The 13,502-nt window shown below is 47.2% G+C and overlaps 1 protein-coding gene across 6 annotated transcripts in view; it reads left to right on the top strand.

Annotated features, from left to right (window-relative positions):
* Window positions 1-5,768: 5,768 nt before the first annotated feature.
* Window positions 5,769-13,502, top strand: part of LOC306798198 (uncharacterized protein) — a 59,497-nt gene continuing 51,763 nt past the window's right edge. For 3 of the 6 annotated variants that reach the window (XM_079298139.1, XM_079298142.1, XM_079298141.1), the window contains exon 1: window positions 5,769-6,366. In XM_079298139.1, coding sequence (XP_079154265.1) covers window positions 6,298-6,366 — 69 coding nt within the window. In that variant the 5' untranslated portion in view covers window positions 5,769-6,297. The remainder of the gene's footprint in view (window positions 6,367-13,502) is intronic. The other 3 variants (XM_079298138.1, XM_079298140.1, XR_013773297.1) reach the window with 3 other exon arrangements.

The raw sequence follows: 13,502 nt of genomic DNA, 5'->3' as shown, positions 1-13,502 counted from the left end.
GCTGGTGTTTTCTGCTCAGCTGATGGCAGTCTGAGAGGTCTGGCCAGGCTTGAAGTGGGGCACTGTGGCCAGGAGTGCCTAGGATGGCCCAGCCAGGGTACAGCATGGGTGTGGCCTGGCTGTTGCTCTCCTCATGCGTGCACTGTGCCTGCATTAAGGCATCAAGTTCAAACTTGCATGTCCTGAAAGTTCTTTCTAGAATTTCTCTCCCTGGTGATACCAACCTGGCTCTTTTTTCACTTTCCCTAGATACTGCTCACAAATACATATCTAGATGGGGTGCCCAACTAGAAGAACTGGGAAACCTCTTTGATGTTGAAAGCTGTGTTTTATTTATACATCTGGGATAAGTCCAGAGGCTGTCTGGGCAGCCAGGAAGTTCCAGAAAGGAATTTCCCCCCATCAGACCAGAAACCACAATAATATTTTCCCCCTTCCTCTTCAGTGATTGGGCGTGCTCATTTCCTAGCACTTTTGCTTTAGAAGTTTCCCATTTTTTGCAGGACCCTAGGATCTCTCTCTCCATTGCTGCCCTTCTAAGCATTATAGTTTGAGGTTTCTTGTCATTGACCTAAAGACCTCGAGTCTGAGGCAGCTGATGAGCTGGTAGGCTCTTTCTGTGGGGATGTTTCTTTCATCTTTGGACTGACTGCTCCTGGCTAGATGGCAGGGCTCAAAAGCACTCTGTGATCCCAGCTGAGGACTGTTGTTGAGAAGGCATTTGAAAAGGAAGAGATGTGAGCGAGTTGCAGTGACTATATTTGAAGGAAAGAAGGTCAGATGAGACAATTCCTCTTCTCCAGGTATTAGAAAGAAGCTGTCCAAAGCAGAAATCATTGCTTCTCTTTGTCTCTGTTTCTGAGGAGCCAGGCTGCCCTGCCCAAGCTAAGCTGTGAGTGCTGTCCCAGCAGCCTGTTACTGAGTGGGTGTCAGGGGACCCTCCCAGGCCCTCTTGCAGAGGAACAAATATCTGCAGAACCATCAGGAGAAGCACAGTGTAAATGGCCTGCTCTCTCAGGTTCTTCTTGTATCAGCCACATGCTGCTTTCCAATTGGCCCAAACAAATTGCAAGGAGAGACTGGGCAGCAAGGGAATTATATCAGAGCTGGGGCTGCCCAGCAGTGCTGTTGACAGGATTGTCTCTTCTTCTTATGTATGCCATGTGATCTATGCTGGAACAGTCACTTTTTCTCTATCAAATAGCATCTCTTCAATTTTCCTTTTTCTCTATGGCAGTCAAAACCCATGTATGCCAAAACATTTATCCTTGGTAGTTCATTGCTCAGATGAGTTGAAAGGATACATATCTAAAAGAGAACAGATAGCTGTTACACTCAGCCACCTTTAACCAGCCCTTCTTGATTCTCCTTGAATGTCCAAAGTGTTTGCATGACAGCAGCTGGCTCAGTTCTGGGACAGTTTGTAGCCTTTAAGGTAATGTTGGGCAGCTCTCACCTTTGTTTGCTTACAGCTTCAGTGAAGGGCTCCTTCATGTGTGGGATGTGTTTCCCAACTGCCTGTCCCATACTCCTGATATAAACACCAGACAGTCAGAGCTTGGAGAGTCCTCGTGTGTGATGCAGCTTCACCCCTGCAGCTGGGCCATGGGGTGTTCGTGGTTTGTGTGGTGGGGACTTGGCCTCTGTGTGATGTCTGCCCTAACACAAGCCAAACTAAGCTGAGTCAGAGATGATCCCTTCTGGAGGAGCCCACAGGCTCACAATCTGGGAGGAGGAACGCCCTGTGGTTCCTGCTAGAAGTGATTGGTGGCTGGCTAGGGACAAAGCTTGGTGCCCCTTTGTTTTATCAGTTATACTGTTTCGGGAACAGTTCTCAATATTTTTTGTGGTTTTTCCTCCTCTTCTGCTTTTATCTACATACTCTGGACTGCATTTGAATCGTTGGTGGTTGGCCCTGCTCTGGAGCACCATTCAAGTTGTGCCTGGCTTTGGGTCCACATCTTCCTCCAAGCAAGCTCAGCTTTCATCCTCCTCTTGCCCTCCTATTCTGTCTTAGCATTTTCCTTGACAGATGCTCCTTCCCTGCCTGGCACTGGCAGTACGTCCAGTGTCTGTCTTGGACATTTCCGAGTTAGGGTCATAAGCAAACAGGGATGGATGGGTTTTTTCCAGCTCAGCCTCGTCTCCCTCGGTGTAATGAGGGGAAATCCCCAATAGATGGCACTTGAACCTCTTCCCTGGCTGTTTTTTCCCCTTCAACATCGGGATGTTCAGACCAGTGTAGTCACAGATGCAGCATGAGCCTGTTACGGTACAGTGTGTGAAAAAAAGGAGACCAAAAAGCGGTTCACTGTGTAAAAAGGGGCGAACAAATCCCCAGGTGCTTTTTTTTCACCTTCAAAGGGTGAAAAAAGCATCTCTTTCTTATTGAGAAGGCTTGGCCAGGCCTGCCTAATGAGGCTTTCTTCACCCACACACATTCCTGTTTCTGCACCTGGCAGTGTCAGTGGTACACCTTGGGCAGGATAAACTGCAGAAAGCATTAGCTTGTCCTCCAAGCACAATGGGAAACACAGCCCAGAGGGAATCTGTTCATTAAACTAATCCTCACTGCATTGTCTTCACCCCTACTCCCTGTCTCCTCATTTCACTGTTTGGTCAGGATTCTCACAGAGGAATGTCTCCAAGGGACAATAAGATGTGGCACAGCAGACATCCAGGGATGTCTTCCCCATGGCAGCAGTGGGCAGGAATATGTGGAAGTGAAACAGCACCCTGCCTGAGCTCACAGTCCCCTGCTCTCTCCCTGTCACCTCAGTGCCATGTGTTCTTGCAGGAGAAACTTGCCACTTGCCTCCTTTCTGCTCCTGGTCTGGCCATGAGGCTCTCATAAAGAGCTCTTCAAGAAATGCTGGAGCAGGCATGTGGGTTTACCCTAAGTGTTGTGTGATGCATTTTTCCTGCTTTTATCATATGACCAGCGGAAACTTGGACTAGGTTTGAGATTTGAGTTTTAGTTTGAACCCAGCAGGCAGATCAAAACTCCAGGGGTGGGAAACCCACAGGAACCAAAAACAGAGCAGAATGATCACATGAGATGCTTGGGAACAGAAACCACTGAATTTTGCATAGCTCCAGCAGTGTGATCTAGTAACAGGCTAGATTACACTCTGGGCATATACAGTTGGGGCCAGGAGGTACTTCTGTTCTTGGATCTTCCACAACTTTTCTCAGTGACCTTTAGAAAGTCAAGTAACCTTCTCTGACTTTTCTTTTCTTTGGGAACAATACTATTAATTACCCCTGGAAAATATTTTGCTATCCTTAGATAGAAGTTACTCAGTAGTGTTCTGCAACCTGTATGTGGAGGAGCAATGTCTCCAGACCTCTCAGGAAGCTTTCTTTCCACTATGTGATGCAGCAGTGTGACTTGTCATGTACTCACTCAGCACACTGAGCCTCATCCTCAGGGCACAGATCACCTAAGCCAAGGGTTACAGGAGTAGGTTGTAAGTCTGCATTCTGGGAGGGTTTTTTTCCCTCTGGGGGTCTGTTAAATTGCTTGTTGCTGGTTGCAGCAGTGTCATCGTGCCTCATTCAGAGGAGATGCTGGATGCTGTGGATTGGTGGAGAGATTGTGATCTGTTGATCAGTTGCTCCTGGCATTGCATCTGTGGATCAAGAGAAAGGCTATTTACAAGTGTGAAGTGCATGGTTAGCTGGGGAGGAATCTGAGGGTGTGAGTTTCTCCTGAGTCTGCTGGAACACAGAGATGCCCATGGATACAGAATCTGAGAAAACACTGGGAGAAGGTGTCTATAACTAGACTTCCAATAGAACTGGGTGTACCCAAAGTTGGTGTTCCTGGCTATTCTGGTCATATGAAACCCAAAGCAGAAAAGAAACAGCTGCTCTGCAGGTATTTGCTGAAACACATGTAGGTAAAGGTTGCAGAAGCAGGATTTGTAGTATCAGTTTCCCTCAAATTGCAAGTGTCCCCAAAAAGCCTCATCAGCACTTGTTTTTGCTGCTTGCCCTGAGCAGGCCTGGCCCTGCAAGTTAGGAGGCCAAGCACAAACCCTTCACCAGGCTGCAGTCCCCACTGCTGTCCTGTGGTGTAGTGGGGGGAGTTCAGGTAGAGCCTGTGATGTGTTACAGTTGGGATGGCACGTTCTGCTCTTCTCCTTTCCAGGGAGCTTTTTCAGCTTCATCTGTTCTGGAACAGACAACTAGGCCCTGGCATGTGCCTGTCCCAGTGCTTGAACTCTGAATGGGAAAGCAATCATACACAGTAGTTTAAGATGATTGTGGTTTATGGGTTATATCTTACAGACCACTATAAGGACAGCCAGTGTCTCCAGAGCTGAAATAAGCAATGAATAATGGCTTGGGGAAATTCACTTTTTATGGAAAAGAAAAGAAAAAAACAAAACGAAAAAGAAGGAAAAATTATAAGAGGGTCACTGTTGTTGGACTTTGGGATATACTTTGGTTATTGGTTAGGTCCCAGGAGTAATTCTTATCTAGCATTAAACATATTATTGCACATCTCTATGGAATTTCTGGTTTCAGATAGCATTTTACTCCCTCCTGTTGGATGCAAGATGCCAGACTAGCAATCTACTCATGTACACTATTCCCTGTTTTTTTTGTTTTTTTTTGTTTTTTTTTAATTCATGCAATAAGAACAGTAAAAGTACCTCTAGCAATATGTGGTGGCTTAGAATCATGGTCGGATTGTGATTTCAGTTTGCTGTGAACTGGGGGAAAAATAGGTGAAAACAAGTCCATGGTGTGAATGCAGAACTCACAGAACAAGTATGGTTTAATAGCTGAGACAGCTTTCTTACTGCAGACATCTTTTAAGAAGGCACTATCTGAAAAGCAAAAATTTTGTTTTCTGGCTCAGGCTCTCTGCTTGTTGTACTGCTTCAAGAAAAAATGGTTTGCTAAGTGGAGCTGAACCGAGGCCCTTTCCCCTGCAGGAAAGATGTGCTCTCTCTTTTCTACAGTCAGCACTTTAGGAGGGCTCTTTCCTTATCTTGTTACAGGCCTGCTGGCTGAGAACTGGGAACCCACAGATAACCAGCCTGCGCTCCTCTGGAATTTGTACGCAAGCAGAGACCTCCGCAATGCTTCCAGGAGGAAGGCTGGGACAAAAGGCTCTGCTGGCCCCGAGGGACCGGTAATGGGCAAAAGGGACCTTTCACCTAGACACGGGGAGTTCATCGCTGGCACGGAGCTGGCAGCGGGTGAAAGCCCTTTGTTGTTACTGCTGGCAAACGTGTCGGCGCTTCCTGTGGGTTCAAAGCCTATCAGCCGGTCCCTGATAACTTCCCTGACTGTTTTGCCAGGGAGGTGCTGGAGGACTGGCCATGGAAATGGGGCACCTTGCTTGTGCCCGAGGATGGCTGGTGCAGCAGGAGCTGGTGCTGGCCTGGCCCCGCGCCCGCGGTCCTGTGGGGAAAGGCTGTGGCGAGTGTCCCGCTGCTGCAGGCCCCATGCAAGCTCCCAGGGTGGCTCAAGGGACCCGAGACAGGACCCACGAGTCCCCCTATGGATCTGTGCTCTGAATGGGAGGACAGGACAGACAGGTCACAGCATCCCGTTCTGGGATCCCTGGACTGAGCGGGCTGCGAGCCAGGATGCGGTAGCTCAGAGACAGCTCCCAGTCCGCTCCATCCCGAGCAGAGCCCGCCCAGCCCGGGACTCCAAGGACCGCGGGCGGCCGGGCAGAGCCGGTGACCCTTTAAGCGGAGTCCCCGCCCCGTCCCGCCCCGTCCCGCCCCGTCCCGCCCCGTCGGGCCAATGTGCGCCGCGGCTGCCGCGCCGCTGGTTACAAGTTTCCCGTGCTGGCGGTGCCGGAGGGAGCCCGGGGTGGCGGCGGCGGGCGGCAGCGGCGGGGCGCGATGCCCGGTGCCCGCCGGGCGCTGAGCGGGCGGCAGCGCTGCCATGAGCGGGGCTCTGCCGTCCCGCTGTGAGCGCTCCGCGCCCAGTGTCTCTTGTCCCCTGCAGCACGCTGCCAGCTGGTACCTCCCTCCTTTCTGAAGCGTAACTGGGGAGGGGGTGGAAGGCAGAGGAAGTTTGGTGTTCAGTTTTTTTCCGTAGGCTTTGGAAAGGGATCCCCGGTGCCTGGCAGCGCGGAGGGCTGCAGGGCAGGGTGCGCTGGCGGAGGGGAAGGGGCGCAGCTGGGAGCGGCTGTGCGGAGCCGTGCCCGCCGCCCTGTACCTGGGGTGCTGGATGCGAGCTCCGCCGAGCGTAGCGGCAGCGGCGCGGCAGATGCAGATGCGTGCGTGTGTGTGTGCTTAACCCTTTCTTGGCTCCTCGGATTGTACCATGCTGAAGATCCTCACCAAAAAGCTCAGGAACCAGACTTTGAACGAAATTCAACCTTTCCAGCTAAAGGTAAGAAAAGATGGTTTTGCCTCGGTTGTTTTTTTGTCCCCTTCAGGTAACTACTAAGAGGGCCTTGAGGAGCTGGAAACTTGCAGTGTTTATTATGCTGGGTCAGTTTCCTCTCAGCCAGTGTGCTCAGGAGGAACTGGCCTAGGCTGTATTCCTGTTACTTAAAGTCCCGTTCCTTTGCACTCAGAATTACCCTGCACAATTCAGATAATACAAAAAAGTGTATGAAGACAGATGTATCTGTCTGTTCTTTAGAATGTTTTCCTTTTGATGGGATTCCCATTTAATTGTGCAGGCATTTTCCTAAGTAGATACCTTTGTATGTGTGCAATCTGTAGCCTTGCAGCCCTTTCCAGGCTAGAACCCCACTGTGCTAGGTGCTGTACAAACATGATTTACCTAAAATGCCTTTCAGCTCTTTATTTGCATTTCTCTCTCTTCTGGTCCTGAAGGCCAGAGTCTGAGCTGAAGTTTGCAGGCTGGATCATTGCATTGACCCATGGCTTTCCAGATTCTTCTTACATCCGTTTTTAATGTTTAAAATAAAACTGAGTACCACAGATTCAGGATAAGAACTGTCTAAGCCCTTCCTGCCAAATATAAAGAGGAATTTTTGAGCCATATACCACGGGATAAAAATGGAGCCATGACGAATGAGAAAAAAATACCAGATCCTGATTTGGCAAAATTGTTATGAACCAAGGGATACCCCCTGAAATCAGCAGAGTTACTCTGGATTGGCACCGATACTGCGGGAAGTGTAGCACCTGGCCCCAAATAAGAGAAAGGATCTGGGAAAAGTAGCAGCCCTCGTTGCCTGGGTTGGGGGCTGGGGATCCGTATACCAGACTCCAGTGGAGCCTTTTGTATGTGTTACACAGAGGCTCATTGCCGTGTGGCTGCACTTCTGCGCAGTCACTCAGGACAGGCTGATGGCAACTTTGATGAAACATCAGCACTGTTTCTAACAAAGTTTGCTGTACTTTTTCCTCCGGGGATTGCACATTCTGTGGCTGTCAGGGGAGGCAGAGTTAGGTTTTATTTTTAGAAGTAAAATAAGAGAAGTGCTTTAGGTTGTAGTGGATTGATTCAGTGCAGAGTATCTGCAGAGGCAGTGGGGATTTTTTTTTTTTTTTTTAACACTGTGTTTCTGGGCCTTATGGCTGCAATCTCCTCCTTTAGCTTTATTGTTTCTCTTGGAGCCTCAGGTTGTGATACAATGAGAATCTTTGGGAGGAGCTCTCGGAGGTAGATACAGCCTTCAGGATGCTTGGAGACATGCAGGAAAATGTGCATGAGTGGGCATCTGCAGCCATTTTGTTCATGTTGGTGCCAAGGTTTTGTGCTGTAAACAGGTGGTCTGCATTTTTGCAGGCTCAGTGGAGAAAGTTAAGCTTTCACTGTGCCTTGCTTGCAAGGCTAAAACATAGCCCATCAGATCTGTCTTTGCAGCCTGCAGTGGTGAGTGTTACAATGACTGGTACACATGTGTATGGGCAGAAAGCCAGACTTGCAAACTCTGGGTTTAAATCTGTTTTGTAGGCCTTTGGGGACCATGTGCAGCTGCCTGGTCTTGGTTGAGCAGCATACTAATTGCTTAATGGAGTGTGCAGTGCTGTGTCTTAGGTGTTGGACCAGAGCTCCTTGCAGGTATGGACCCTGGGTAGGTGTCACAGGGGTGAGCAGTGTAGGAGCTTCTGGTGGCTGTGCTTGCATGGGCCCTGTGCCAAGGCCAAGTGTCCTGTACCATTTTGCTCCATTTTCCTCATGATGTGGGGCTGCCAGGCACTGACCAGACTTCAGCCTTCCTGGCCTTGGTCTGTGTCTATGCAGGTCTGTGCATATTCTGGCTTGTATGGTATATGCATTATTTAAAAGGTCCAATGTGCTGTCATTGAAACCTAGTGAAAAGTTAGGTGAGAGAACAGAATCAGGTCTGTAGCCCTGTAAGTGGAGAATGAGCATCAAGTTTGGATAGAGTAAGAATTGATCTACATTCACTGCCCAAACCAAGTGCTTTCTGAGCTTTAATAACAGTGTGCTTAGCTGCTCTTCTCCTTCATTGCCCACTCGCTTTAGCAGTTTATGACCTTTTTGGGAAGTTCCCAAATTCAAGGAAAAGCAAGCTGCTGTTGTGCTTCTGGCTTACAACTGTATTGAAATTAGTCAGCGTGTCAGGAGACTGTCCTTGGATAAATTGTCAGCTCATTTGTACAAGTGTGGAAGATTTGACCAACCTTGGATTGGCCTCCAAGCTTTGGGAATCTTTTCAGGATGAAATTTCTGTCTAACGTAAAGGTTTAATTTTTGTATGATGTGTCCTGAATTGGTTTAGTGTGGCTGTGATAGGTCCTCCTAGTCTTCCCCCATTTGGAGAAGCTGAAAGGATGCCATAGCCTTCTGTAAGTGAAACCACAAAATATGCAAGCTCTGCTTGTTGATGTAATGGACTTCTCTTTTTCCATTCTAAAGCTGGTCTTTAGGCAGTTGACAACCAGGGCTGCTCAGAGGACTTTGACTCAAGGGATGTGCTGGTGTCTCTCAGAAAGTGTTCCTTTATTTCCCTTTCACAAAAAGTCACCAGGGTGGGAAGGGAGGGACTGACTGACAATTCACCTGATGTTGGGTTAGCCTGCTCAGCCAGAAGTTTCTGATAAGGGTGGATGAGCTGTCAAGTGTGATAGTTAGGGTTCAAATTTGAGTGCCTCACCTTGGAAGACAGCTGTCCTTGATTCACAGAATCCCAGAATGGCTAAGTTGGAAGGGATCATAATGGAGCATCTGTTCCAGACTCCATGCTCAAGCACATGGCACAGGATGATGTCCAGACAGTTCTTAAATATTTCCAGTGAGGGAGATTCCACAACCTCTCTGGGCTTGGTCAGCCACTCAGTAAAGTTCTTCCTCATGTTCAAGTGGAACTTTCTGTGCATTTGTTCCTGCCTGTTGCCCCTTGTCATTTTGCTCAGCACCATTGGGAAGAGCCTAGCTCCATCTTCTTGAAAGCCCCTCGTTAGGTATTTATACACATTGATGAGATTCCCTCTCAGTTGCCTCTTTTTGAGACTGACCAGGCCCAGCTCCTGCAGCCTTTCCTGGTAAGAGGGATGCTCCAGTCCCTTGTTACCCTCCACTGGGCCCACTCAGGAGCTCCATGTCTCCTGTCCTGAGGAGCCCAGAACTGGACACAGAACTCCAGATCTGCCTCACCAGGACTGAATAGAAGAGCAGGATCACCTCCCTCAGCCTGCTGGCAGTGCTCTTCCTAATGCACCCCAGGACTCCAGTGGACACACCGCTGGCTCATGGATGGTTTGTTGTCCACCAGAACCCTCAGCTCCTTCTCCACAGAGCTCCTTTCCAGCACTTGAGCCTGTGCTGGTCCATGGAGTTATTCTTCCCTAGGTACAGGAACCTGCACTTGTTGAATTTCAGAAGTTTCCTCTGTGCCCATCTCTCCAGCCTGTCCTTCTGAAGGGCTGCACAGCCCTCTGGGGCATCAGCCACTGCTCCCAGATATGTGTCATCAGTGAGCTTGCTGAGGAGGCATCTGCCCCCTCATCCAAATCATTGATGAATGAGTTAGACAATGTTGGGCCCAGTATTGAACCATGAGGGGTACCACTAATGACAGCCTTCAGCCAGACCATGTGCCACTGGTTATGGCCATCAGCCAGTTCTCAATCCACCTCACTGTCCACTCATCCAGTCCACACTTCCTGAGTTTGCTTATGAGGATGTTGTGAGAGACAGTGTTGAAAGTCTTGCTGAAGCCAGTGTAGACAGTATCCACTGCTCTCCCTTTATCTAGCCAGGTAGTTCTTTCATTGTAGAAGGCAATTTGGTTTGTCAGGCATGACATTGGTAAATTCATACTGACTACTCCTTGTCATCATGTATCCACATACATGGATCCATAGCCTCCAGAATGAGGCATTCCATCACATTTCTAGAGATTGAGGTGAGGCAGACTGGCTGATAGTTCCTGACTCCTAATTCTTGCCTATTTTGAAGACTGGAATAACATTTGCTTTGTTCCAGTTCTCAGGCACTTCTCCTGATTGCCGTGACCTTTCAAAGATGATAGTGAACATCCTATTTTTGATATTTGTCAGCTTTCTCAACATTTGTGGAAGCATCTCATCACAGCCTGTGGACTTGTAGATGTAAAGTTTTCCTAGGTGTCTTTCCATTGGATACTTGTGCCCCTGTAGCAGAGGCAGCAAGAGCTCCTGAGCTCTTATAGTTTGTAGCACAGCCTGTTAGCTTAAGAGCTTCAGCTCTTTGACTTTCAGCTTCTAAATCAATGGCTAAATCCAAGAAAGGAGAGGGCATTGCCTGGTGCCTCAGTCTTTTGTCTACCTCTTGCTTCACTGATCTGGTGTTATTTCCTAGAGATTAGGCCAGATTCAGGAACCTTTTTGGCTGCTTTTGAGCCAGAAGTGGATCTGACTTTACAGGCTAGGGATCATCTTTGATAATGGCTGGCAGCTGGGTCTGTTCCAGAGCAGTTGATACAGGAGAAAGGAGTGAGATCAGGGGAGTCTCCCATATTGTAGTGAAATGCTTCAAACCAGGAAAGTGAGAGGGACCTCTAACTCAAGGCATGATTTTTTTGTCATTGTAATTTGTGCCAGTATTACAGTTTAGTATAGTTTTTATTATTTTCTTTCATAGTCTGACTTGTAGCCTTGAGAAGCACTTTTTGAACTACTAAGTCAAGCTGATCAAGGAGCTTTTAAAATGCATATCTTTGGCTTGCATGTGGGTTTGTGATGGAATACTGATATTGAGCCCTTAGAAGTGTTCTCTAACCAGCTCAGTGAGCTTTCTGCAAATCAAATGTCTTATTCATCCCCACAATTTTGGACAATTTTGGTTTCTCACATAAATGTGTTTCTTCCAAGTTTCTCTTTAACTCTTGGGGCCTTACTATTTATGTAGTGGCTAAAGTGTGGGTGTCTGTTTTCTAAGTTTTGCTTGCAAGCAAGCTCCTTCGGGCAGGGAGCATCTGGCTGGAACAAGTCTGTGCATTGCCAGTCAAACTAAGCCCTTAATTAGTGGCCCTAGGTGTTATCAGAATGAAACAGTTGGATTATGGTGTGTTAAAAAATTAACTGGCTGGAACATGTAGCTAAAGAAAACTGAGCGCTTTAAATGTGGCAATTTCTTTCCAACTTTGCTGTTGACACAAACAACTTTGGAGGTGATACAACTGATGTTCTAATCCACAAAAGTTGTTAAATTACTTATGTACTTGGCATATTCAATTTGGTCTTGAGCAGAGATAATGCAGACATGTTTGTCACTTCCTTAATGTTGATCAGTGATACAAAGTCATATGTGAGTGTTCTGGTGACAGAGAACTACGTTTCTCTTCTACATAACTTTAGCCTTACACTTGTTTTAAGGGAATTGTGTGCTAGGTGCTAACAAAGCCACTGTCAGTTCTCTTCATGTACCCTTGCAGTTTACACGTGTGCTTGCACAGCACTGGGGGCCAGAAAGTCATCTCAGTTATTTTCTACTGGTATCTGTATCTGGAATCAGCTCTGAGGCTCTGGTCTGGCTGCCAGCCCTGATAGGAAACTGGGAATCATCTTCATTCTCCCTGTATGAAGGGGATTCAGCTGGCCATGTAAAGAGAACCTCAAGCTTGCAGGCAGTGACTTCTCCAGTCAGTGTCCCTGTGGTAGCTTGTTACCCTGTAGAGCTGGGAGCATTATTTCTTTCTCCTTAGACCAAAACCAAGAGTGGAGTAGCACAATTATTGATGCACAATGGGTATGCTTTCAAAGATCTGCATAAGTCCTCATTACTATGAATGAGGACAGACTGATTTCTGCCTTTCTTTGGGCCAATTGCTTGTTGTGTGTCACAGGTCTTCAGCTTGGCACAGGGAAAATTTAGCTTTGTCTGCTGTGGTGTATGCAGGTTTTCTCTCCTTGGTGGGTTTTCCCGCAGATGCCAGCAAAAGGTTCATTCCTCTAGAACTGGAGGACTCTGTTTTACATTGAAACTTTGTTTTTCTTCTACATCAGCTGCTTATGTTAGATGCTTCTGGTTTGTTGCAATCGCAGGAAATACACAACGGCATGAATCTAAGTCCAATTTTGACTTTTGGAATATCTATGAATCTATGTATCTATGCCTGAAGTTAGGCTTGTGATAATCAGGACTGAAAATGTGTTTTAGTGGCTTAGAAATGCTGTGATAGTTACTAAACTAAGGGAAAGAATAGAATGGGCAATCCTGGCCACTTTAAGCCTTAGGTTTTTGAGACTTCTGCCTGAGGCATTTTAAAATAATAGGTTTGCAATTCTTTCTACTTGGCTTTGAAGGTCTGAATCTTTAAGGGTTGTCATCTTTTCTGTGCAGACATTCAGCCCTGATAATCCTAAAGAGTGGTACTTCAGACAAATTGCAGATACTGCAAATACAGCATGATGGGGCATTCATTGATATTGGGGTATTTTGTTAAGACGTTTTCTTAGCTGGCCTTAATAACTGATAGGAAACTATAGACTAGCTTATAAAAAAAGTCCACCTCTCAAAAGCACAAATAAATCTCATTACTTTTCCTTATGTTTTCCAATTCTTGGATTTAATTTGAATGAAAAAGTAAATTCTGTAAAGTCAGTGCTATGTATTTAACTTTGGGATTTCAGTGAAAACCAATCATTTTTCTTTGCTGGATAGTGCAGTTCTTCATTTCCTGCTGTCATGCATTGTCCTACAAGTTCCAAATTTGTTGCACTGTTTGGGATGCCAGATGTCTTCCTGAGCACAAAAAGAGCTCATATTTGAGGTAAAAATAGAAAGAAAAAACAGGTCATTATTTATTTTAATTATATGGCTTTCATTAAAAAATGGGTTCAGCTTCTTTTATAGTAAAAAGCAAGGCTTGCATCTGCTTAGAAGAGATCTGTGGAGAGGTGGGTGGGCAGGGCACCAGGTTGCAGTGTGTCAGCCTGGCCAGCTTCCCTGGCTGTTCCTGCAGCACGCCTGGGGCCACAGCAGTGTTGTTGGGATTCCTCAGAACGGGAACCAAGGGCCGCATTCCCTTTTCAGTGGGAAATAGCACTCCTACACACACTGTAGGCAGCGCCAGCTCCTCCCACCCCCGTGCCTTTATC

Source organism: Erithacus rubecula (assembly GCF_903797595.1).
Source record: "Erithacus rubecula genome assembly, chromosome: 2".
Taxonomy (NCBI): Eukaryota; Metazoa; Chordata; class Aves; order Passeriformes; family Muscicapidae; genus Erithacus; species Erithacus rubecula.
Note: the sequence above shows the minus strand (reverse complement) of the source record. Positions and strands in the feature narration are given on the sequence as shown.